This window comes from Cajanus cajan, chromosome 2 (genome assembly GCF_000230855.2).
Source record: "Cajanus cajan strain Asha chromosome 2, NIPB_CcT2T_4, whole genome shotgun sequence".
NCBI lineage: Eukaryota > Viridiplantae > Streptophyta > Magnoliopsida > Fabales > Fabaceae > Cajanus > Cajanus cajan.
In genome coordinates, this window is record NC_138518.1 from 48,048,333 (window position 1) to 48,076,331 (window position 27,999).

General features: G+C 31.6%; 2 protein-coding genes across 2 annotated transcripts; one reads left to right on the forward strand and one right to left on the reverse strand.

Moving 5' to 3' along the window:
- Positions 1-1,813: 1,813 nt before the first annotated feature.
- LOC109790273 (protein DETOXIFICATION 41) lies at positions 1,814-5,867 on the forward strand. The gene is made up of 8 exons (XM_020349390.3): positions 1,814-2,183; positions 2,807-3,351; positions 3,841-3,927; positions 4,036-4,092; positions 4,420-4,658; positions 5,240-5,358; positions 5,443-5,529; positions 5,608-5,867. The coding sequence occupies exons 1-8, from the start codon at positions 1,872-1,874 to the stop codon at positions 5,680-5,682; spliced, it is 1,521 nt and encodes a 506-aa protein (XP_020204979.2). The 5' UTR covers positions 1,814-1,871; the 3' UTR covers positions 5,683-5,867.
- Positions 5,868-6,543: 676 nt separating this feature from the next.
- LOC109790272 (polyamine oxidase 2) lies at positions 6,544-13,546 on the reverse strand. The gene is made up of 10 exons (XM_020349389.3): positions 13,008-13,546; positions 10,993-11,108; positions 10,352-10,440; positions 10,154-10,267; positions 9,869-9,956; positions 9,612-9,697; positions 9,415-9,517; positions 8,608-8,705; positions 8,100-8,529; positions 6,544-7,166 (listed from the first exon to the last, which is right to left on the reverse strand). The coding sequence occupies exons 1-10, from the start codon at positions 13,045-13,047 to the stop codon at positions 6,858-6,860; spliced, it is 1,473 nt and encodes a 490-aa protein (XP_020204978.2). The 5' UTR covers positions 13,048-13,546; the 3' UTR covers positions 6,544-6,857.
- Positions 13,547-27,999: the final 14,453 nt, after the last annotated feature.

Consider the following 27,999-nt stretch of genomic DNA (forward strand, 5'->3'; position numbering starts at 1 on the left):
AAACGTTTCTAAGTTTCACCCATAAAACTTGAAGGAAAAAAAAAAAAATATATATATATATATATATATATATATATAATATATTTTGATAGATAATGAACATTCTTGTAAATGTAGACATGAGGGACTAAACCACGTAAAATTTGTGTAGTCTTTATTTATTTATTTATTTTTAATTTCTTTTATGGTATTGTTTTAATGTATTTCTTATGTTTATTATGTGTAAAAGAAAAAAAGGTTTTTTGTTCCTAACAATATGTAAACATGCCTAGTATGTATGTAAATTCATTTTGATAATCTTTATGAATAATATTCAGTTTGTGAAATTTCTCCCTCTCTCTCTTTCTCTTTCTTCTCATAACTTGAAACTAAAATAATATAATTATAATATTTAAGAGATTAAAATTACTCTATTAAAAATTAGGAAACTAAAATTGAATAATTACAATACTTGAAATACTAAAATTATTCAATCAAAATTTGAAGAATTAAAATTACACAACTATGAAATTAAATTCTTATACTTACTTAAAATATTAAAATTGTTCAATTAAAATTTAAGGTTAAAATTAATGGAGTAGCTCGACAAATATATAGGTTAAGACAAAAATCAAATCTACGAAGGTAAGCATAAGAATTCAGAACATTTGTTAAAGTGCAGTTTGGCAGGGGTGAGTTTTTATGACCGGATCTACTTACTAAAACACGTAACTGACGTAAGTGAAGATATATAATTACGATATATTTTAAATAATGTTATCTATCAAGTTAAAAAGTCTTCTTATTTATACGTAATTGTTAAGAAGTACAAATTTAAAAGAATATAAAATGACAAGCCGAGTAGGCATGATTAAAGTATAATTTAAGTTTTAAACTCGTGAATCGTGATTATAAGTATTGGTTGTAACTTTTATAACCTAAATTCGTAAAAAGAAAATTAATTAATTTTAATTTGGACCGAGTTAATAGGATGACAGATCATGCATGAAAATCCGGGAAAAGGAAATTTTCACCTCACTAGTTAGGTCTGGTTAATTATTTTTAAATTAAGTGAATCGAATATATCACCTAACAACATCTTTTAATTTGACTTTCTTTTACTCAACATAACATATTTGATTGATCCAATTTATGTACTAAAAGAAAAATTATTCAGTTTAAACTTTAGATTTATTCAGACAATTTTTTCTCAAAATACACTTAGAATGAAAAAAATAAGAGAAAATCAAAAACAATTTTTTATGAATTAAAAATAAAATTTGAAAGTAGTTAATAATTTTTTTTTACAAATTAATTCATATGGATAAGTTAGTTTAATTTTTTGAAAAAATTTATTTCAGTTTTTTTTTTTTTAAATTACCCACTTTTTTAGTGGTTCGATTAAAGTCGATCAATTTGACGTGTATCGTCGTAATCATCATCATGTATAAGCTTATTGAATTTCGTTAATGCTACAATCTTTTAGTAATAAACTTTATTAGGATACCGTTTAGATAAGCTTATTTACAACTGTTTATAAACAAATAAAAAACAAATTTCTTTCATAAATTAAATTAGTCCGTATATAAATTAATTTTGATTATAAAAGGAACTTATTTCATTTTTTCTTATTTTTTTTTATAAACATTTACGTAGAAAATCAATTAACCTTTTTACTATTGTTTCTCATAACATTTACGTAAAACAAATTATGTTGTTAGGGGTTAGTTTGAAGCACATGTCTACATGGAAAGTAACATGAATAAAACTGGTCGGTGCCAAGAAGAATGGTAGATACAAAATCTTTCTAATATTTCACATGTCTCATTCATGATTCATTCATTCATTCATTCATTCACGTAGTTCCACTATTACACTAACACAAAACCATAATGGAGTCAGAATCACGTTACCAGCCACTACTACTTGGTCTTGACTCACACTCCCACATTCCAGACTTGTCATCAGATACCATTGAAGAATTCTTGAAACAAAGCTCCATTGAGTTGAGATGGTGGCCCCAACTTGTTGCTTGGGAGTCAAGGCTCTTGTGGCTCCTCTCTTGGGCTTCCATTGTTGTCTCCATTTTCAATTACATGCTGAGCTTTGTGACCCTCATGTTTAGTGGCCATTTGGGGTCTCTAGAGCTTGCTGGGGCATCCATTGCTATTGTTGGAATTCAGGGTCTTGCTTATGGGATTATGGTATGTTTGTTTTGTGCTCTCAATTTTTTACCTTGTCATTTTGAGTGACCTTTGTTTTTGGGAGTGTAGAGCACCAAAATCTTCTACTAGAGACAATCCAGTTCGAATATACTAGGACCCTTATATTTTGAGTGGTATAGAAGGAGACAACTTTGTTCAAATAGAGTATTTTGAACATCTTTGTATTGTATATATTTTATAACAGCACACTTTTATTGACTAAAATTTATTAGAAACTAAGAAATCATGAATGAAATTCAGTAAATAAAAAGTGAGAGACATAAAATTTTGTTAGTTTTAATAAATTTCAGTTAATAATAATTATCAACACTAATTCACACGAGTAAGAGTTGCTTGTATTTCTTAATAATTATTTAAAATTTAAATCTTGACCTTGATCTTGAATATGAATAGACTATATGTTGAAAATAGAATGACTCATGATCTCTAATAGAGATTAGTCTATGTTTCTTTTAGTGAATATTTTATATAATACTTATACTATGGTTACTATAAAAAAATGTGTTGTTAACATTTTTCAATCTTTCATCGAGGGAAAATGTGTTGGCTTTAATTTTGCCTATTCATATTTGTTAATGTGGTTGTTGAATTCTCTTAAACAGTTGGGAATGGCAAGTGCAGTGCAAACTGTGTGTGGGCAAGCATATGGGGCAAAAAAGTATTCAGCAATGAGCATCACATTGCAAAGAGCAATCATCCTACACTTGGGAGCAGCAGTGATTCTCACCTTTCCCTTTTGGTTCTCAGGATCATTCCTCAAAGTCATAGGGCAATCAGAGAGCATAGCAGAGCAGGGTCAAGTTTTTGCACGCGGAATCATTCTTCAGCTCTATGCATTTGCACTATCATGCCCTATGCAGAGGTTCCTCCAAGCACAGAACATTGTGAACCCTCTTGCATTTATGTCAGTTGGAGTGTTCCTTCTGCATGTGGTTCTCACTTGGTTGGTTGTCTTTGTTTTGGAGTATGGACTTCTTGGAGCTGCCCTTACTCTCAGCTTCTCTTGGTGGCTTCTTGTGTTGTTAAATGGGATGTACATTGTTCTTAGCCCAAGATGTAAGCAAACTTGGGTTGGCTTTAGTGTGAAAGCATTCAAAGGAATTTGGCCTTACTTCAAGCTCACAGTTGCTTCTGCTGTGATGTTGTGGTATAAACCAAAAGTCCACCTATTTTTCACTTTCTTGCACAATCAAACGTCTTAAACAGGACAAAATTTAGATAGAATTCCTCAAGTATTTTTGGTGTTGTTTTCCAATTAGTATCAAAGTTTTACTTCAATAATCTTCATAATATAAGTTTGCATTTAAGATCGACATAGATTATTGAGGAAAAATTTCAATTCTGATTGGAGAATAATTAAAAAAATATCTAAGGAATTGTGTTAAGTTCTGTCCTTACAAAAATACAACCTTGGTTTTCAATTTGTTCCCTCTTTTCAAACACTTCTTTAGTGAAGACACCAAAAATGTTATCATTGCCATTTCTAGTACAGATTTTTTGAGAAGAGGAATAAAGTGAAAATAAGATGATATTTTTGTAATTATTAATTAAAACAGGATAAAAAAAGTGCAGGCCATACATACCCTTTAAGTTCACATTTTTTTCTTTAACAAGCTGAAAGTGCATCCTAGTGTAGTTTGGAGATATGGTACAATCAGGGACAAATACTTATAGCTGGGTTGCTTTCCAATCCCACAGTCTCAGTGGACACTATTTCCATTTGGTATGCTATTCTGAGAACAACCTTTACTGCTATAGCCGATTAATCTTAAATTTCATGTTATCTTAACTATAATTTCCATGCCTTTCATGTCAATGAATGTACATTCAGTATGAATTACTTCAACTGGGACCTGCAATTTATGTTGGGTCTAAGTGCCGCAGCCAGGTTAGTGTCAAAAGATTAAGATTTTGTTTAGATAAATTTCTTCAAAAACATTTAAAAAAAAATAAGAAGAAAAATTAAATAAACTTCTAAAATTAATTTTAACTTATGCATAAGTTAATTTAGAGAAACTCTTCTATATTAGCTTCTCCAAGATATGTTTTTTAATTTATATACTAGCTAATTTTAACTTATAGAAAGGATAATTTTATTTTTCCTTCTTATTTTTATCTCAAAAGCGTTTATGAAGAAGTTTATCCATATAACAAAAGAATGTTCATTTAAACAACTTTCTAATCAATATGCTAATTGGAATTTGGGTGATTGCAGTGTCCGAGTCAGCAATGAATTAGGGGCAGCTCATCCAAGAGTAGCAAAATTTTCTGTCATTGTAGTGAATGTAATCAGCATTCTCATCAGTATATTTTTCTGTGCAATTATTTTGATATTGCGGGTACCTTTGAGTATGCTTTTCACTTCTGACTCTGAAGTCATTGAGGAGGTATCTAGTTTGACTCCACTGCTTGCTATCTCAGTTTTCCTAAATTTCATTCAACCAATATTGTCAGGTAACAAAATCTATATGCATAACTACCACTTTTGGAAGGGAGAATTCTAATTCCCCCTATAGGTTATTCATATTTGGAATCTTTGGATTTGATTTTTGAAAACATTTCCATATAGTCTGTTTAGATAAACTTCTCTAGAAAAAATTAATTTGAAAGAAAAATGAAATAAGCTTCTTTGTAAGTTAAAATTAACTTATGCAAAGAAGTTTTTGAAGTAGTAATATAAAGGAACTTATAAAAAAGTTTATTTCAGTTTTTCTTTCTATATTTCTTTTCTCTTAAAAGTATTTTTAGAAAAATTTATCTAAACAAATGAAAATTAGACAAGTCATATTTTATCTCAATAAATTAAACTTAAAAACACATTTGGAATATGAGCTGTCCGATCTACATCCAATGGTCATAAATGTCTTATTTCTATCCCCAAGTGATGTGATTATGGTAGTTGGAAAAATAGTCAATTGGATCATTGCAAATAAATTGTGATTTAAAGTCATTAATTTTAGTATATAGTAGTTAAATTAATTTAGCAATTAGTTAAACATGTCCTAAGATGTTTACTTTTATTTGGGAAATTTCAGGAGTTGCAATTGGAAGTGGATGGCAAGGTGTAGTGGCTTATGTAAACTTGGCTTCTTTCTATGTCATTGGTCTTACTATTGGATGTGTTCTTGGCTTTAAAACAACTCTTGGAGTAGCAGTAAGTTTGAAAGATTTCCCACACTAACACCAACTCTGTTTCTTAAGTTTGCATGAAAACTTGTAGCATTTGGGATTGTCACAGGGTCTCTGGTGGGGGATGATCCTTGCTGTTCTTGTGCAAACAGCAACTCTAATAATTCTGACTGCAAGAACAAATTGGAATGCAGAGGTAAATTCAAGTTATTATGTGGTACAGGAATTGTTTGTCACATGTAAAGTTGTGAAACGACTTATGATGATATTGCAGGTTGAAAAAGCTGTTGCTCGCATCAAAAGATCAGCTGAAGATGAGACCCTAAATCGCTTCATTGCCAACGAATAAGATTTTTTTTTTCCTTCTTCATGCATATATAGTATAGAAGCTATTTATATATATATATATATAATAAATAAAGGGTAGATGAGGGAAAATATCACTATGCAATGTGTGATCCTAACTAAGTTCACGTCACACCTAAATCAATCATATGCAACACATCCAGAAAATAATAATTTTGTTTTGGGTCCCATGTATATCATTTGATTCGTTGCTCCATTTAGTATCAGTTCATATAATATTGAGGATAAAGAACTAAAATTTCACTCCCAGCACAAATATGTGTGGCATTTTCCTCCAAACCGTTGATTACTGAAGTAAATTCCATAAATATGTCCAGTGTGACGTGTGCAAGAGACACGTTCAAAATTAAAAATTGCAAATTCATGACCATATATGTATAAGTATCCTTCACGCTCTCCCAAGTTACAGAAGTTATCTCATGCGAGTTACTTGAGGCTTACGAGCCTAAAATATCAGTACATAACCGCAGGAATTAAAATAACCAAAAAACAGTTATAAATAATAGGGATAATTTATCAAGAATAAAATGGAACAAGGAAATGTCAAACCTATTAGATTTTTCAACAAGTTTATAATCTTTCAAAATGGACAGTTATTTATTAAAAACTAATGTCAAGGACAAAAATCAGAATAATACCTCGTGAAATTTCTGAAAGCTGCTTATTCTATAATTGTCATGTCTTATTACAAGCCAACGTTTTTCACACTCGCATGGAAATGTCCGAGAGTGGATAAGATTACATATATGAAAAAAGTTTAAATGATAAATTATTGCATGAAACAATCATCCACACAATAACACAGTGATTTCGTTAACTTGCTTGAACTGTTAAAAAGTGAAAATTAAAAGGCGAGGAAAAACACAAATTATTATTATGCAAATATATAGGGTAGATGAGTCCAGCGACATTCTGAAACTAATGACGCACTTTTCTACACATGATAACTATAGAAGCCATGACTTCTCACGTAGAATATTCACATTAATTACCTGTTCTTGACAGCATAGACTATGGATACGCAACACAAGGCGTGACTTGGACAAAACATTAAGCTATATATATATATATATATATATCCTATAGGTTGATAACAAGGGAACAGAAGTGTCCTAGTGAACTGCTTCTGTCCACTAGTCGTGACCCCGAGATGATTGATTACATACGAGATATTTGCAGTGGGATAGACAAGGAAGCCTCTTCTCCCATGGCTGGCTGGAATAAATCAAGCTCTCCATATCGCTCCAGCACGCGCATCCGGCAGTCTTCGGCCGCCATCATTCCGGTGGAGAATGCCCCATGGACAGACCCTGTATAGCTCATACTTGTCGCTTCCCCTGCAAAGAACAAGTTATCTACTGGTACTCTTAGCCTCTCGAACAGTTCATGGGATTTCCCTACTGCATCATAGCTATATGAACCCAGGGAGTTTATATCTGACCCCCACCGAGACACCAGATACTGAATCTGCATAATGGAGCAAATAACCAGTTCAAATGCATAGACCATACTTTGATACAGGTAAAATAATAGATTTATAACAATCCTAAGTTAGACTTTTCATTTGAGGAGTTTATAGACTCCTTTGACTAGCTTATAAGCTAGTTTCACCAAAATAAACTTGTAGTTTAATTTCATAAAATAATTGTAGATCATAGCTTATGAGCTTTTAATTTTTTTTTCCTCTTTTTTTTTATCCTCATTAATTTACTTTAAGTCTTTTTTACCTTTTTTAATTTAAAATCTATTTTTCTTACAAGTTATTCTTCCATTCTGATTATCAAATAAATAAATGTGAGCTAGCTTATCAACTAATCTTTTAATTCAACTAATTAACTTTTCCAGCTTTTTAACTCCTACCTTATAATTTATAACTTATAAGCTTCCAATCTTTTAGCACCTAGCTTATAACTTAGAAGATTCTCGCGAACTAATAAGCTAATTTTAGCAAACATATCCTGAAATTAAACTTTTGGTTTCCTAATACAGCCAATCCGTGTTTGGTTCATATATCCAATTATTTCCCAAATTTGGTTCATCCACTAACTTCTCAATCAAATAACTGACAAAGATGCTGACATGGCTGATACACATGGCCAATAAGGTATTGACATGAGTGGTACATATGATGATACCCTATCAGCACTTCGTCGCTAAGTCAGCGTCTCCTTTAAGTATTGGATGACAAGTTAACGGATATACCGAAATTGTGCAATTTTAAAAATAAGGAGACCAAACTAGTGGAATTAAAAATGATAAGACCAAAATCATGGATTGCCTATAAAAAGGAGACCAAAAATATCTGTAGTTTAGACAATGTATCAGAGATTGAAGAGTTCCTTTTTGTTGAACTGCTTAAGGCGAAACAAGTAAAAAGCAAAATTAGTATGGTTACCGTACCGGTGAAGAAGCATCTGGAAGAATCTTCTTGAGCTGCATGAAAGCGAACTTGGCAGCTGCTTCATCAGACATCTTTTCGATGTCTTTGGCAAGCCGCCCAGAAGGCATGTAAACAAGGACGGGATGACCTGCAGCCTTGTGGAGATTAAGGAAGTAGCTGCAGGCATAAGATGTGTCTGCAACTACTCCCAAAAACTCCACATTAGGCCAAAACACATTTTCAAAGTGTAAAATGATTTTATTCTCGAGTCCAATCCCAAGATCAGCTATGGCAGCTTCCTTCCAGTCAGGGAGCTTTGGCTCAAACAATATTCGCTTTGCTTTAAGCACCCCAAGTGGGACAGTGATGATAGCAGCATCAGCAACAAATGTTTTCCCATTTTCCACTGTTACCTTTACTCCATTATATCGCCTAGCTATTTTTGTGACACTGAAAAGGAGCATTACCAAATAAGTAAATAAAATAAACAAATACAATTCTAAAACAACAATTCAAAATAATATCTACCTGTGCCCCAGGCGAATATCAAGACCCTTGGCTAGGGTGTTTATAACAGGTAAGTAGCCCCGGACCATAAGACCGTGACCACCAGGGAGCAGCACCTCCTGTAAGTACACACCAGAAGAGTGATATATAATAATATATACAAGAAAAAGTAATTCAGGAAAAAGAAATTTCTTGTAAGATGCTATAATTAGGGTCAAATTATGTCTGATTAATCTAATATGTATTATTCTCCAACAAACTTTACGGTAGGCCGGTATTAGTGCATAACAATTTTCAACCCTAATGCCGATAAAGGTAGACCACCTTTTCACAATCATACAATATGATGGTATATTCAGATGACAGAGGATTCCTAACATCCCACCCCAACTACCTAACAAAAAGGCACCGCCAATTCATAGTGGAGGAAGAAAATTTTAAAGATTGTGTTTATTGTGTTGACATTTGCTTCAAATCTTAGGCAGACGTCATTCATTTGACTCTAAATGATGCAATGTGCCTAAGATTGTTTATTAATGTACAAAAGGTTTCAATCAGATACATACTCCTATATGTAGATCAGGAAACACATTTACACGATTATCGGTCATAGAAAGGCTGCATGTTGAAGAATCATGCACCTGGCTATGAGACGACTTTACAAATTATTTCTTTCACTAAAGGAGATACCTGTATGTAACACAAAGAGAATAGATCATTCAGTGTGTAAATTGGGGTATGGGGTGGGTGGAGAGGGGGGTGGAAATTGGATTTGGAACTCAACCGCTAATATAATACAGCATCTTCAACTTAATTTGTTGAAATTACCTGGTCCCAGCCTTTCAGTGAAATACTATCGGAATCTGCAGCAAACCAGCCCTCCATTCTGCATAAATACCATTGAAGTACCTTATGAGCAAGCCCCTCCAACCTGAATTTAAGAGTAGAAGTAAAATTATCAATTACTATGCCTGAAAAACCAATAATGGTGTGAAAGAAATTATTTTTTAAGCCTATAATAACACCTGAATTCTGGCTTCCTATGAAAAACAATTGAAAGACCACGAAGTACAGACATGTCTTCACTGAATTCTTGTCTTATTTTATCTGTCTGCATTAAGTCATGGACAATCATTAGATGGGATTTTCACAGGGACAGATTATTTAGAAGTGATAACTTTAGACATGCAATTTATCCTAAAATTCTTGCAACTGTGAAAATACATTTTATTAAGTAAAACAAATATGTACGAAAATTAATATAAAAAAAAAAATGACCTACCTCCTGCAAAATTGTCTCAAATATTTCACCAACTTTTGTTACCAGCTCTTGGGGAACCTGATTTCCTTCCGTATCAAAAAGTGCATAGCTGCAAGAAGTTGATGAATTTCAATAATAATAATAATAATAATAATAATAAACTAGCATGTAGTAATTTCTGCTATGCAGAATGACCAGAAAAATATTAAAAATACTTGGTTGCCAAAAAATATTTTAAATGATCATATGCTACGCAATTGTAGCAGAATTAGTAAAATAATAGAACATAAAAATCTATATATTTACCTTTCCAAATCATGATCATAGAGCACGGAATTATCCCCACTAGTACGGTAAAGGGGTAGCCCCAGCCTCCCAATCACCGAAGCCAGAGGATTCTCCTTGGAAACTCCATGCAACCTGAAAAGTGTGTAGCTTTTAGATCTAAAATAAAAAACAAATGAAGAAAAATTGCTTTCAGAAAATAATGAGAAAAAGCTTTACCATGATGCTCCCAGGTCAACAGGAAAACCAAATGAGTAATCAGTGTGAATTCGACCGCCAATTCTTTCCCTCGACTCTAAGAGAACAACCTGACCAAAAATTAAAAATAAAAAGCACCATTTAGTCCCTCAACTCTGAAAAAAAAATGGACTAATAAAAAACTTCTAGGTTCAAGTTTCAAAAAACTTGCATCATTTGCTCAAACAAACTTGAATTTCTGTCAAGTTCCACAAATTAAAAAAAGAAGTTTTTGCCCCCAAATCATGTACCGCTTCCGTGCCTTCTGTGGAACTTCATTCACCCAAATGTATGTACAAAGAGAGCCCAATTCTAAAGTATCAAGTATCACCCAAGACATTCCCCTGTAACCACTACAAGCTTCTAATCAACCAAGCCTTACCAACAGATAACCTATAAATTGACCCAAAACAGGGGGAAATCACAATCGTTGATTAACCCACCAATTTTTTTCAGTGAAATAGAATGCAATTGACTTTAAACTTCATAAGTTTTTGCTTACAAGGTTTATTCCTTGGAAGAACTCAATGCACTCAGGCAACATAAAGTATTGTTTTATGACAGAGTAGCATACAACTCGAAAAAGAATTATTCTTCAAATTCGTAACAATTAGCTCGGTTACCTGAAACGAAGCATCATGGAGTGCACGAGCAGCAGCAATCCCAGCCATGCCACCACCGACAACAATAACAGATGGTGACCTCTCCTGCTGCTTGCTAACATTTCCATAACAATTAGCTACAAGAAAAGGAAGAAGAAAAACAGTAAATAACATTGGAGACAGTATAAACTAGATTTTTTTTTTTACAAAAAAAAAAAAAAGAACACATAGCTTACGTACACAAAATAATCCTTGTCTTTTCCATAACTTGAATTTATATTATTTGTATACTCAAGCGATCAATATTTAATACTAAATCCATTTATCGGACTCCACAAATTGAAGATATCAGAGGGCATCTTGAGTAAAAAGTTAAATTATTCGTAAAACTTTTTTTTCTCGTTCTCACTTTTCATTTTATTATATATCTTATCTTAAGATTCTCTCTATTCCTCGTACGAACTTTTTTTTTTCCCAATGTTACTGTAAAAAAAATCTAAAATCATGGGAGAAAACAGAAAACACAATCAAAATCGTTTCCAAACGTCACAGCTGTTTATAGTTTACAAACTACATAAACAAGTTTTTTTTCTTCTAAACCTCGTAAAGAAGACTCTATGCACACATTTTTATTTAGAACCATGGTTTTAAATTGCCGTTATAATATTAGTGTGGTGCTTTTAATTCACCAAAAATTTATTACAGTGATGTACTTTTAAATTAAATCACCAAAAGTTTCACAATGTAGTCGCAACGCAGATCTGTAACAGCATTTTATTTCACTTTTTTTTTTCCAAAAACACACATAAATTCAAATTTTAATCTTTTAATATAATAAAAAATATTAAAAGAGGGAGAAAAACAACTAACAATGATTGGTTAAAGTGTTGAGAGATACATAATCATTTAAGAAAAAAGAGAAAGAAATTTAGAATAAAAAATTAAAAAAAAATAATTTAATTGATTTTTATTATAATAAAGTTATTTATTTATATTTAATATAAATATATAATAATTTCACGTTTCGATAATCATAATTCTCATGGCAACAATCACAATAACCATAATCATAATGACCGAAATTATAACCACAATTTAAAACCATGTTTTAGATCAAATTCGGTGCACACATTTGGTCTAAACATAATAATAATATAAAAAGAATTTAATTGTCATGCATTATGATAATCTAAAAAAAAGAAATTAAACTATTAACTAATCCAAAAAACTAACATTTGAAAATATTTATTCATCACAGTATAAAATGTCTATTTATATCAATTAAATTCAAATAAAAATAATTAAACTTTAAAATATTTTTCACTTACTTTTCATGTTATTTTGTTTTATATTCATAATAAGAATTTTAATTTGATAATCCAGTGATAATAACTTGTATACAATTTTCATTTCTAACACATACTTTTTTCTTTGAAAGCAACAATTTTTTTTTTCTAATTAGTTAAGTTCTCTAAACACAAATAATTAAATTATTAAAATAATTTTTCAGTTTATATATTTATTATTTTGTGTCTAATTTTGAATTTATATTTTTTTTTCATTTTTTTAATTCTCGGATATTAAATACCACTTCAACATAAAAAGATATTTTAAAAAAATAACTATAAAAACTAAAATAATTAAAAATATTATAATATAAAAACTAAAAAATCTATCTTAAATTATTAAAAATAATAAAAAAAAATAAAATTATAGAACAATTTAATCTAATTAAATTTATATTACCTATTTTCAAGTTTAAAATAATATCTACAAACGCGTACGGTTCGCGTCTGGTAGACACACACGTGCTCCCATTCTTACTGACATACGAACCTTTTCATTTTTCAACAATAATAAAACGCAACGCAATATTAAAATCCTTTTTTCCACTTCTCACCATAAATAATATCTATTTTATTATTCTATCCTCTAATAAACTCACACGCACACGAACACAGTCACGCACCACCGACATTTGAAAAAGCACAAATAACTTGCAAAATCGAAAGCAGAAAACGCGATCAAAAGCAAACCTCTCGTTAATTGGTGATTACTCTTAGTTCTCGACTCCATGACCGGAACAAAGCTTGCGATCACTGTTTCTACCGGAATCGGAGGCGGAAGAGAGGCGTTGAGGCGAAAAATGGAGGAAAAAAATCAACAGACACGTGACGAAGTGGTTGAAATTCAAGTTCGACGACAAATCCAGCTTCCCGAACCGGTTCATGCAGCTCGAACCGCGAAACCGAATTGGACGGCGAAGAAGCGAGAACGTTCTGGAACTTCCGTCGGAGAGAGGAACGAAAGGGGAAAATCTAGAGAGAGAAAATTCTAGAGAGAGAGAGAGAGGTGAGGGACGGTTGAGATGTGATATCGGAAGGCGATTTTCGTCTGAGATTTATAGAGTTGGTTGGAAGCGCTCGTCGTTCGTTCCAGCCAAACTGGACCTTCTCGCTCACGCGCTCGTTCGCGCGTGGGGAGGACTTGCTGCGGAAAAGAGACACGTGGATTGTGATTTTTGGTAATTTAAAACGCGCGAGGGGACTTTTATTGCGCGTCCTTTGCGGATGAGGAATCAGAACGAGACTGAGACGTCAAAAAGAGATTTTCGGTTATATTGTAATTGCAACTGATTTTCTTCTCCAGTCACATCTTTTCAGCTAAAGAAAAAACTTGTTTATTCAGCATTGTAAAAGGATTTTATTGATAAAATATGGAGCATGTGATTAATTAACAGGATTGTTTGTGTAAGTATAATTGGTTGTTTTGACTTTAAATTTTAAAAATAATTTGTTTTAACTATTTAGAAAACAACTTTTGATTTATAAATAAGATAATTTGATAAATTGATGTAATGATTAGATATTATACAGTCATGTGTTATCGTCTCATGATGATATATTTAAAGGGTAATTAATGTTCGATTCTACTATTCATGTGGAAAAATTTATTAGATTAATGACAATCACGATACGATAAAAAAATTTGTCTTGAACTTAATAAGCTAGAGAATACTTGTGACAGGATCAAAAGAAATATGATTCGAACGAGATTATCAGAATAAATATTAATCGTAGCTCGGATGAGGACTCTAGCTGACTTGACTTAATTTTTGCTGATGTTAAAAGGGGGATTAGAATGTTGTTGTTGTTGTTTTTTAGCTTTAAGTTTTATATGTATTTTTTGAACAAGTTACTCCATCTTAAAGGGAGCTAAAATATTCTAGTTAAAATGTTATTTTAGTATAGACTCATGTTATATCTTCATATCCATATTCTCTAATATATTATAAGCTCTAACAAACACAACTAATTCTCTTATGGACATGCATAAATTCTTTGATATACATGAAGAGAATTTTATGACCGTGTGTTATGATATATAATGATAATCTATGATTATGATATTATATTATAGTTCTGATGCTAATATTTATATATGACTGGTACCAATAATGTTTGATGCATTATATATATATATATATATATATATATATATATATATATATATATATGCTCCAATATTTAAATGTTTTGATACGAAAGCCAAAGCATGTCATTATAAACCTTATGTTCTGATATTGATAAATTTGATAAAATTGATCTGATACAAATGTGGGTTTTACTTTGATAGACAAATTTTTCGTTAAACATGCATACTTGGCTTTGATACCAAGTTTTATTAAAATGGACATTTCGTTTGATCGCACTAAGTTTTTACTCTAAAAGATATTCTAAAAACATACTATTTTGCCTATTAGAAAAATCGATTAGATATGTATTGCATAAAACTTTCTCTTTTCAAAAATATATTTATCACTATTAAAAAGGAAGAGATTGTTAGGTTAAAAGATAATCTTAAAACCCTCATATTTGATGTTTTAATGATAATAAACATAAATGTTTTTTTAGAGAAAAGTTTTTTTAGATCAATCAATAACATGAATTGGTATAAGATAATATGTAAGATGATTACTTATCTTGACATTAAGTCTAACACACAAAACACTTCATTTGAAAGACATATTTTGAATCTATATCATTTATGGTATTTGATAACTAAATCAATATTTATTCACATAATTCCTTAATAGATGGAAGTGAAATAACTTCCTAGGTACTTGTTACACCTTCTACCCTCATACGTGACACATAACATAATATAAAAATAATTTACCTCGTATAAATAAAAGAACTCAAACTCCACACAAGTAGAAAGAATCACATTGGTAACATAAACTAACTTGCAGAAATAACAAATTACAATGAAAATAAAAATTAAACTACTCAAGTAAATTACATGAATCAAATCCTAACTACCATGAATTAGCTTATATATGCTCGACAGAAGCATCACAGGGAACCCTTAGAGCTTCCATGTTCGATGTGAGAAACCGTAGGAGCAAACTTTGCTCTCAACCTCGATGACGCTTCACATAGCCCAAGTAGTGCCATGTGCGCCCCAAGTTGCACTTAGTGACATATCAAAAACAAAACGCATATTAGAAAATGCAATAATTATGAGACACACACCAATTCACCAAAATACATAATTCAATTGATAGAAAATTTTCAAATCACGTAATAAACATTCTAAACAACATAATTAATGCATACAACCTCTAATGCATTCCTTTAGGGTTCTCATAGGAACCCACAAGAACATCAAAACATATAGTTTACAACCCAATTTTGCAAATTACTAACACATACATGCAATTCACATCATTTACAACATATAAGGAGAACAAGAAGTAAAACAGATACAATTGTGGAAAACCCCTCATACATGAGCATTCAACAAATACAAGATTGAGGCTAATCCCACTATTTGACATACAAACTCACATCTAGAGCGAGGTTTCTTACTCCCCCTTACCTAGATAAGAAAATAGAGCGAGGTTCCTTCCTACTCCTATACTTCGAACTATGAAGCGCATATGTGAAAATAGAGGCATAAAAAGGGTTTGATAAGAAAAATTCTCTTTAAAATATTAACCTCCTTTTAACCCTCTAGTTAAACATATTAACCTCGGTTATATTGAAGATCTCTTTCTTTTTTAATAAAATATTATACTATTCTTTAATAAAAATATCATATAATATATTCTAAAATATATTACATAATTAAAGAAAATATTTAACAATCTCTATTAATAAAATAAAAATATTAAAATTATTAATAAAATACTTGCTGTAAATAAAAATATCTTAGGAGATTTGATATGATCTTTTCTTATTTCTTTTATACTTATTTATTTTTACAATTACCTATTTAGGGACAAATATATCTTTATAACAGGGGAAGAGAAGAATGTAATATGCATAAAACAAATTAATAAAAGATCCTCTCTTTCAACTTGGTAACGGAGCTCCTAATCTTAGGAGCTCTGTTTCCACTGCCCTAAACAAATTATTTTTTTAGATGTTGCCACCTTTGTCGTCACTACTGTTGCTACCATCACTGCCACCACCGTTGTTGAAGTCAACTATGAGCATAAAAGGAGCGCCCATCATCGGTGACCACAACATTGTGAGTCACACAGTCATAAACCTCCTCATGCGCCACCATAGTTTGTCTCTTTTTTCTGGTGCATGTAGGTCAAATGCCCATCTCCGACGACACCCACTCGTCAATGACCACCCAAAAAGGTTCGTTGGCGACTCCCAGCCCATTCTAAGGGGTAGTGTCATCTAGATCCTTCTATTTTATTATAGATATGAGTTATTTCTCTCTCTCTTATTGCTTTCTACTCGGTTCATCCATGGGTGATGAAAAAATCCTCCCTTTAAGTCCTAATGACTTACCTAATGTGTTGGGACCATATAGACTTAACGGTCAGAACTATCTCTCCAATGGGCTCAATATATTAAGAGAATTCTTAAAGGTCAATCAAAATTACACCATATTGAGGGAGAGACTTATCAATGCTATGGCTGACATTTTGTGTGGTCAGCTTATGGAAAATTGTGTCTTAAACAAATACTTGAGGGTGGCATAACTCTATAGGCTCCTTAAGACGAGTTGGTTGTACCAAATGAGTGTGTGTCCTTCTAGTGAGGTGGGGAACACTTTACACATGACTACGTCGTCATGTGTGTATAGGTGCATGCGTGTCATGTAAGCGACAAGGTGTTCATTTGGGCAAGTGGACCCATCATATGCCTTTATAGCGATGTGCTTCCACTAGTGAAAAAAAGAATTTTAAAATCGGTTATCTTTTACTTTTAAAATCGATTCTTTAACCGATCTTGAAAGAGCCGATTATAAAAGTTAGACTTTTAAAATCGGTTAAACAACTAATTTTAAAAGTTAACTTTTAAAATCGGTTGTTTTATAATCGATCTTAAAAGTCTGGCTGGGGGAAAAAATTAAACTGGAACGGGCCGTTCCAAAATCGGAACGGGCCGTTCTAGTCTGATCAAAATGCCTAAAAGGTCACTCTTAGAACGGCCTGTTCTCCCAGGGAGAACGGCCCGTACTCCTTGGAGAACGGCCCGTTCTCCTTGGAGTACGGCCCGTTCCAGGTTCGAACCCAAACTGGACCTACAACGAAAAGAGACGAGAAAATCATGAAAAAATGAAAAGAGACACAAGAAGAACATGAGAAGACGAAAATGAAAACGAAAATGACAACGAAATTTACCTTATTGGAGACTTTAAAAAATGAGAGTTTCAGGGAAAGATTGAAGGGAATGAGAATGGAAGGGAACCGATCTTAAAAGTACTTTAGAAAATGAGACTTTTAAGATCGGTTCTTTTATAACTGATCTTAAAAGTACTTTTAAAATCGGTTAAATTTTAACCGATCTTAAAAGTGTTCATGTTATTTACAAAATTGCCACCGCGTCACTTTTAAGATCGGTTACAACGTAACCGATCTTAAAATTCTGATTTTAAATCCAATTTTTGCACTAGTGTTCCATCTATGGGGCGAGAGACTTCCTTGATCTCTTCTGTGAAAGGGTGGTCACGTTCTTCAAGGGTGTGTGGCGCTTGGGCCTACTTGGGAATGTGTATGGCCCTCTTGACCTTGTTGGGATTCTCGAGCAAGAGGGTGTACATTCCTCGTGGTTTAGGAATATGAAACAACAGGTATTCTTCTATGGTAGTGGCGAACATCCTTACACGAATGTCCTTGTTATCTCTCCTTAGGATTTGGAGTTCTTGCTCATAGCGGATTTGGTTGACTTCGTGTTGAGCCCTTAGTGTTTCATTTTGTTGGCACAAGGTTGCCAAGGTTTCCTTGTTTTGCCTTTATATGGCCTCCACGTGTTGTAGGAGTTCCATGGCGGAGAGTGTTGCAAGTGGCGACATGAGGTTTTTGGTCGTCACGAACGTTGTGGTATTCGTTTTTGTGGTTTGGTTTCGAATGGGTACCATGTACGTGTTAGAAGATTGTTTCACTCCAATCTCATGATAAGCGCCAAATGTTATTACCTAAGTCTATATGTGCTTTAAGAAGCTGAATGATGACTCTCACTTTCAACATATTGTTGACTGTAAAGAGAATTTGACACTCATGTTAAATAAGGTCTAGGTTATAAAGTATAAGATGGATTAAAATATCTTTTGTAGATTAGCTACTAAATTACTAATAAAGAGACTTTCTTATCAATTAATTAGATATAAGATATTGCCTAATTAATAAGGAGATTCTCTCTTATCAATTAAGGGAAAATGAGAAATTTGATTTATTATATCATAAGATCTTAGGAGATGGTTGAGAAAGAATAATTTGTTAGGTGTTAAGGGTAACCACCTATGGTTTGTCCTCACAAATCTTGCGTAGGTCGAGGTAGGCGAGTAAGGAAGAATAGCTCAACATCGTTGAGCGAACGGTACAAATATCAATAAGTAAAAACCACTAGTTTTATATTATAATATTTTTTCTTATTCTAAAATCTAATATATATTTAAAATATTTATTTATTTTAATTTTAAATATAATATTATTTATATATTTAAAATATTTATTTAATATAAGTTATATGTATATAAATAAATATTTAGCATGCTAAAAATATTAATTTAAGAATGTAGTTCAATGGACCAATGGCGACAATTAAATACGAAACCAAACCCTTTGTTTTTATTTATTTATTTTTATCAATTTTTCTTTTAGTTTTTGAATATGAGGTCACCTTTGGACTGCCATGATGATAGATTTCCACATCCATTTTTTAATTACAAGTTCAGAATAAAATAAAACTTTTTTTTTCTTGGAACATGTATTATTAATATTTTTAAGACGACAAACGCTTTCAATTCAATTTTAAACGTTTACAGGGGAATGTCAACTTCATTGTACGACTAAATGTTTTGGGATGAAAAAACAAGTTTTAATATATTTTTAATTTCTCAAATTTAAGATAAATTAATTTTTATTTTTTTAAAATAAATTTTTTAAAAACCATAAGATTAAAAGAAACAATTTCAAAGAAATTAAAAATAAATTTATCATAAATTTAAAGAATTAATAAAAATTCTCACACCACAAAAAAGTGACATAAGCATAGAAAAGATAGGTAAAAGGAAAAAAATAAATAAATGAACAATATAATGTAAAAAGAAATCAAATGAGTAATACATTAAAGTGGCATTTGAAAAAGAAAATACCATAAAAAAGTATATGCTTGAAACATATTATTCTAAATGTTTGGAAAAAGTAGAGCAAAAGTAAAGGGAAAAAATACTGAATTAAATATAAAAAAAAAACGAGAAAGCTAAAAATCTTAGAAATTATTTCCCCCTTTTTTTATCTACTTTCTTTAATAAAATGCCATTATGTATAATTTTTTTTATTTTTATTTAATTTAAGTTTAAAGTGTGTTTCATCTCTTCAATTGTGGTGGTGAAACCAATTCCATTATAGACATTTTCTTTATTCACTTAAAGACAGTGTGACGCGTAGGATATCACGTAAATAAAAAGAGTACAATTCTCGGGTCTTTTTCCATACAATATTCAATAATCATCAACTAGGACAACTACATTGAAAGTTGTTTTCCAAAGTTAAAATATGATTCAAAACTAGGATTGAGTTTCCTCTACACTGTAGATGATAACTGCATCAATTTGGACATTCTATTAATTTTATTAAATGATTTATTTATCTTATACTATTAACGGTGAGATCATGAACTTCCCTGCTTGGAATTTTGAAATGAACTATCCCTTCGTTAAAAAGATAAGTCATATAAATGGATACCATAGTGATCCGTCATAGTCACTGTACTAGGTGTAACTACTATTATTAGATGTGAAAATTAATCTACTAAAATCATAAAATTTTAACTATCAAATATATAGACAGACATAGACATATGATAAGAACATAAAATTGAAATCATCATATGTAAAAACAAAAAAGTATATACATGCATGTACAATAATTCATAGGTAAACTATATAACTTAGTGTTCGTTAAATATACTTACAAGTTACATAAAGTAGTACTGACATCAATAAAAGTCTTTCCATCTGCTAGCAGCCGCTTCTTTGGCCTAGTTTTAATTTTCTTTCATACAATGTATGATCACATAGTCAAATAACAATGAAAACAGAAGAGTAAATGAGAGTTTGAAAACATGTAAGTATAGAAAATAATTCTATATCATACAAAGTTATAGCAAAACATGCATAAATTAAAGTCAAACACTCCTAAACAAACATGTATCCCATCCACACCGTATCAACCAAGATATTCATCAATACATATGAGCACGCCACAACATATATCATATGCAAATATCTCAACTAATGAGTCATCACGTATTCACCTATGCAAATCTCCTAACAATATGAGCAATCTAAGTGACTCCACTCTACCAAATCAACCTAATCATTTTTGCACATGAAGCATCAGCTCGATCATAGCAAAATGGGATAAGATTTCTCGGGTTTTGTCACTTACACTATAAAAGTTTGGTTCTACCATTAGAAATAATACAGTTAGATATAGGTTTACCATGACCCTAACATGCATTACCAAGTCACATATGAAATTTGCCCACTAATTATCCTCAAAGAACCACATAACCTTTCCAAGTACTCGGTTAAGGGTTGTAGCCCTTAACCTCTTACCTTATGCAACTAGTAACTAAGGACCTAGAAGAGACATCAACACACCTCAAAACCTACTCTAAGAGAAATACATACTCAAGGAGGGTTTTTCAATAGTGACCTACTTGAATATCACTCCAAGATTCCCTATGTGGGATCTTCAATTTTTAAAACATTATCATTTTCTTAAGCCCTAAGTTAGCCATCATGCCTTAATGCTACACCACATTTTCAGCATCCACACCTCACCATACATCATTTATATGCATCACATTTAGTCAATACATATAGAGGTCAACAACATCATACATATATACAACATACATATGCTCATTATCATCTAATTACACCATACAAAAATCTACATATGTCATATCCAATCAATATACATAGAATTATAGTCCTCATACATCATACAACATGTCACAGAACTCATACTTGTACTCATGTTCATCATACAACATTAAAAAAAAATCCTACATTTAAGCATCTCACGCTCGACCCCTTTAAAGCAGAGAACCCTCTTCCTCATTCATGGTCAATGCCATCCAAATCGCCCCTAACATGACCAAGGTGGAGACCCCCTTGGGACCTCATGCTTGGAATGGTAAAACCTATACTCGATCTCATATAAGGAAAATAGCCTCTGCTTGACTCTCGCCTGATGTTGCCTTAGTCACACCCAACATCACCAAGTCAAAGACTTCCCATACTCTTACGCCCGACAACATTCAAATCGCTTCCAATGCCATCCCATCTCAAGATGAGTCTTTCTCCTCATGCACGACACAATCGATCTTGCATTTGTCGTGACTGTAACGACTCGCCGTGGTCCCTAAACTTAGTGGAATCGCACTAAAAATAGTGAACTAAGATAAATAATAAATTTGGATAACTTATAAATACAAAAACATGGAAAATATATAAGAATCATTAAGTTTTTAAGTATTAGATATTTATACAGTTATCCAAAACTATTATCTCCTAGTGCCGGTCAAGTACAAAACTGCTATCCAAGGTGGTAACTCTAACACGAGGATCAAAAATCCCCGTCTCGCAGCGATCACCTCAACTCCAAGCTAGCCCTAACCTGCTCCCATACCAAGTATGATCATCGCAGTTCCACCACATGGAAACAAAAGGGTAAGCTAGAGTTCAAAAATCAATCATAAATATCAAATATGAAACACAACTATATAATCATCTTCACATCCGACACAAAAGATAAACAACACATATATTATACATCATAACATCATTTCAACTTGATTACAATTTAGCAACTTATAACATAACAATACTATCATCATCCTCAACAGTATCAACATACAACACAATCACAGCTTAACAACACAACAACATAGATACAACTTTTATCAACAACAAATCAACTCACCAACAAGTTATGCGTCATCACGCATTTCAACTCGGAGATCTCCAACAACTGAGGTTGAGCAGTCTAGGTGACATAAACCCTACCGAATCCAGCGTTTGACCTATCTCAACCAGGTCAGATATAGAACAGCTTTAGGAACTCTGAAGAGAACCAGGTATAGACAACAATATTTGATTTCTCAGGTGTGCCACTTAGACTCGGAGGTCTAGTACTACTGTCAGGATAAAAAGGGTTTGGGTATGAGCCTACCACGGCCTTGGCTAGCTTCACCAATCCACGTGTGGAGTTAGCTCACCCACTGTCCTCCAAGTACCACGCACCCTATAGTACCTAGTCACAGACTACATCTTTAACTAGATACCTTACTCAAATTGGTCATTCAACCATGACATGGATCGACTATTTCCATGTTGCCCACACAATACTAAGAGATTCAACTTTAAAACAACTTTCAACTTTAAAACAACTTTCAACTTTTAAAACAACTTTCAACTTATCACCTTAGTACTATGTATCTCAACATATGGCCGCTTGTAATCAGTATAGCTCGGCCTGGCCCCTATACCGTGATCGCTTATACCGTGGTCGCTTTGTACACGTGTGCCTCGACCTTGCCCACACACGGGATCAACTAAGTCCTAGAGGAGAACAACACAACATCCACTCCAAGGGACAACTTCCCAAGGACGGTTTTTAACAAATTGGGCTCTCAGAGCACCACAACTATCTCAATCCTCACAATAGGATGAGCAACTTCGAAAACATCTCCTCTAGTCCTAGTGATCAACAACTTATCATCACAGCTTAATCAACTTACATCTTAAACAACGTGGTATATCAGCATAACAACTCATCAACGTTATTTAACAACACATTTTAACAACACAATATCTCATTTCAACTTTAAACAACACATGGCACAACAGCAACATACAACTCTCCTCTAACAACTTAACAATATTGTCATTATGCACTTCACAACATATACATATCCACACATAACATATAGCAACTTTATCAACTTAATTTCAACTAACTTCAACTATATCATAGATCAACACACAACTTGTAAACAACTTCACAACTTAACTACAACATGCATCTCCAACAACATCATTAATAAATATTTAATCATATATTAGCAACATAATATTTTCATCACATAATACAACTCATACTAATCAACCTAATTAAGTACCTAAATGAGTTCCCAACTCACATACAACCAACAACTTTACCATCTAGCTTCCCTTACTTGAAGATTGGCTCAAAATAGCCAATAACTGAGAAGAAGTAGAATTTCCTTCCAAAGCTCAACCCGGAACTTCAATCCTCCCAAAGCAAGCTTCCTAGTCTGAATTTCAAGAAAAGCCAGAAGTCATTAGTGGTCTAGAGGACAAAAGGAATCATATAGAGAAATTTGGGAGAGAAAGGAGCTCACAGACCTAGAGACCTTCTCTCTAAAACTTTTCTCTAAAAACTCACATTCTCCTGAAGGCCCCTAACCCCTATTTATAGAATTTTCGGAGTGGCCAGAACGGCCTGTACCGATACCGAAACGGCCCGTTTTGAACTCCCTCAACACGCACCAAAATCACCTACAGAACGGCCCGTTCTGAAATCAGAACGGCCCGTTCTGGGACTCATTCGGAACGACCCGTTTTCCCTCCGGAACGGCCCGTTCTCCATCTGGAACGGCCCGTTCTCCTTCAGTAGTTTGGAACGGCCCGTTCCAATTTGGGAACAGCCCGTTCTGGCTACTTAATCATTTTTTTTTTATAAAAAAAACTGTTACAGTGACCAAGATAGAGTCCTCTAGTTGGAATTACGCCCGACACCACAAAGATGTGCCCGATGCCATATCAAAAATCTGCAAATGCAAACTTTGAAAATCACCTCAATCCACTTGAAAAATAGGACAACCAAACATGCATAGCATAATACAACATTTTCCCAAATGTTTACAACTCAAAACCAAATCCAATTTCAACATGCAACCACAAAATCAACTGAAATCATGCAACACATCATCCATGGGTCAAGACACTTGTCACCCTAAAATCCCTCACATGAATTCAAAGAAATTCACCAATCAACACATGTTTGATTTCAGAACCAAGCATGCAATCCATCAAGAAACTCCAAACAAAGACGTTCTAACTTCCTTTACCTTAACTCCAAGCAATCGAGAATGAGAAGGAAGGAGAAGATGAGTTTTTCAAGCTTCGAGCTCACAAGCTCCACACTAGCCCAACTCTCTAGTTCTTAGCTTAAGCTTCAAATCTACACTCTAGAGGAACCTAAAAGGAACAAGGGAAAAAGAAAACCATCAATTAGAACTCTTCTTTGTAGGATTCTCTTTCTAAGGTTTTAATGAACAAGAGATTATAAAGTTCTGTTCAAAATAGAAATCTTATATACCTTTCTTTTAAGTGTTAACTAAACCTTTGACCAAAGACCCTTGCATTTCACCTAATTCACCTAGGTACAATGTTACACCTACCAATGATGCGATGAAAAATAATATAATTCATTAACAAATTATATTAACTTTTTTTCACAAACTATATGACAATTTAAGTCAAATTTTTTAGTGAAAAACTAGATTGGCAAATGTTAAAGTGTTCTTCAATTGTCACAGTATATGAGAGATATGAGGAATCATTGTTGTACGTCTTAAAAGGATCAAACCTAATAGAAATTGGAGTATGTGAAACATAAATGAGCTTCAACCTCTAAAGATAATTTCTAGAAGAAAGTAAACACTTTGATGGATCTACACATTTTCAAACTCCCTTAAAAACATGAGTGACTTAAAAAATGAGTGACTTAAAAAATGTGTAGAGATGTACTAAAGAAGAAAATAATAAACAAATCATTATAAGGAAAATGACTTATGACTATAAATGATTGTTGTGCGTATACTTTAAAAAGTTATTATACAATTTTCATAATGAATTGTGTGAATTAATATAAAATAAACATTCATTTATAAATTTTTAATTTTTAGTGATAATTTTTATCTATCACTTCAACTTTGAGTCAATTTTTCATCTCAACAATTTGACCTACATGATTCTAAATCCAATCACCATGCTTAATGGTCTTTTTTGAAAATGAAGAAAAATAATTAAATTACACAACTCAACGAATTAAGTTTCATCCCAAAAAAGAACTATTGATTTTTTTTTTCCAAACACCATTTTTGATTGTTCCACTCCCCTAATTCAATTGTAACCTCATCAGATTTCTCTTCTGAAATTTAGTACAATCTTGATAACAAATATCTCAAACAGTTAGAACCCACCAACCATACATCCAGACATAACTTTGCACTTTTCCCATCACCAACCCTCTTTGAAATTTATCCACATGCCAATTTGGACAATTATTACCACCAAGGCTGATGACACTTTAATTTGTACATAGGTTTCTTCAATATGCAAACATATTTTTAGAATATTCACTTCTTTTTGCAAACAGAATATTCACTTCTATCACACGAAACAGTTGAATAAAAAATAAAAAATAAAAAACCACTAAAATCAATCAATTAATAGGAGTTAGCTTTGGTAATTTACATAAAATTGTAGATTCAAATCTCAATATTCTCATCTTTTTCACATAAAAAGGACCAATATATGAATTTAATAATAACAAACCTTACAACACAGTTTTCCTTACTTAATCTCTACTTCCATTTAGCTAGAAAAGTAGAAGTGGAAAATTAAATCACATTAGATTTCTTATCTCAACTCCTTTCAAATTCTTTAAGTTAATACACTATATCCTAGCAACAACTGAAGATTAATTTTATTACTATAATAATAATAATAATAATAATAATAATAATAATAATAATAATAATTATTATTATTATTATTATTATTGTTATTTTGGTCTCATATTAATTTAATATGTTTAATTTTAATTTACTGTTAATGTATAGTGTAAAGAAAATTCTCTACGTATCAATACGTTTAAATCAAATTCTTAATTTGATTTCAAAAGAAAAAGAAATCTTAATTTAGTTGTGTTTATAAATATCATTTTCTAACACATTTTTTAAGCACATTTTTTTAATAATTAAATGAAATTTATTACAAATCACAAAATTTTGCTATATGTCACTTCTTATTAAATGACTCTTATTCATTGCAAAATTTTTTGTATTTATGATAGATTACTTAATTGTGGTTATCATAAGCTCCACGAATATATGCAAATAACAAGGATTTTAACAATTTTGGTTAAGTTTCAGGAGTATCTATTAAAATCCCTACTAATTTTTTACAGTTTAACATAAATCTCTACTAATATTAGTTTTATTTATTTATTTATTTATTTACTTTAATAAATTTCAATTCTCATATTTTTAATTTTTCATTTTTCATTTTCCCTCTTCCATTAGTGATAGCTCCCACCTATACTTTAATTTTAAAAAAAACACTTCTTCTCCACATCAAACCCTAGAAATCTTGCTTCCACCATCTCAATCTTTGATAACACCCTCTTCATCAATGTCGACTTGAGCCACTCATTCCAAGCCATAAGAAATGAAATATTTAAATCCAACTGCATCGCCAAAAATCCATGAACAATTACACACAACAAGTTAAGTCTGTGAAACATGAAATGTTCAAAACCATCTCCACCCAACCTCAAATATGTTGTTGTTGGTGAACGAAAGGTCACAGTGTTATTGTCATCACTCATAGATGAGGAAAGGAAGGGAATGTCCAATTTGTGGTAACTAGTTTCAATTTTTTAATAAATTTTAATTAATAATAAAATGTGTGCTAAAAAAAGTATGTTAGACAATGCTTTCATATTGCTGACTATCCTTTTGTTAAAAATATATCCCAAGAAATTTGTATAACTTAAGGTTCAATTTTGATAATTTTTTTTCTATAAATACTTACATAAGAGAAGAGTTAGATAAAATCAAATAAACTTTATGTTGAAATTAGCTTATAAATTAGTTAAAAGATATATTTTGAAAAGTTTAATATATACGAGTTTCTTGGAATTAATTTATACACTAGTATTTTAACTTGTGAAATACATATATTTATTATATTAATAAATTATATAATTAAACAAATATTATGTTTGAATATATAATTTAATTTAAAATTTGTATAGATAAATATTTTTAAATATATAAATTATATTTTAAATTTATGATAAATAATGTATATTATAACATAAAATTATTTTATTTATTTGATAATTAATTTTAAAATATTAATGTTTAATTTATAAATAATTATGATAATAAAAATTAAATTATATAAGAAATTAAAATAATGCGTACAAACCCTTTCATAAAAAAAAATATGAAAAAGTACTCTAATGTAAAATAGTAATTCATATTTAATATATAAGAATTAATAAATTTATTTTAATTTTTAAAATTTATTTTTTCTTCTTATTTTTGTAAAAACTTATTTTTTTAACAATAAAATATTACAAAAAATATAACAATTCAAATTTAGTACTCTTGTATATATTATTTCAATTATTCATTACTAAAGTGACCCTTATGCTTTATAGAAAAACTT

Bases quoted from the DNA above. Each gene is read 5' to 3' on its own strand.
- LOC109790273 (XM_020349390.3), top strand. From the start codon at position 1,872: ATGGAGTCAGAATCACGTTACCAGCCACTACTACTTGGTCTTGACTCA. The intron at 3,928-4,035 runs GTATGCTATTCT...ATGTACATTCAG, and splicing joins GTGGACACTATTTCCATTTG to TATGAATTACTTCAACTGGG. The intron at 4,093-4,419 runs GTTAGTGTCAAA...GGGTGATTGCAG, and splicing joins GGTCTAAGTGCCGCAGCCAG to TGTCCGAGTCAGCAATGAAT.
- LOC109790272 (XM_020349389.3), bottom strand. From the start codon at position 13,047: ATGGAGTCGAGAACTAAGAGTAATCACCAATTAACGAGAG. The intron at 9,518-9,611 runs GTGTTATTATAG...TCTTAAATTCAG, and splicing joins CATAGGAAGCCAGAATTCAG to GTTGGAGGGGCTTGCTCATA. The intron at 8,530-8,607 runs GTAGATATTATT...GCTCCTTTTCAG, and splicing joins GATATTCGCCTGGGGCACAG to TGTCACAAAAATAGCTAGGC.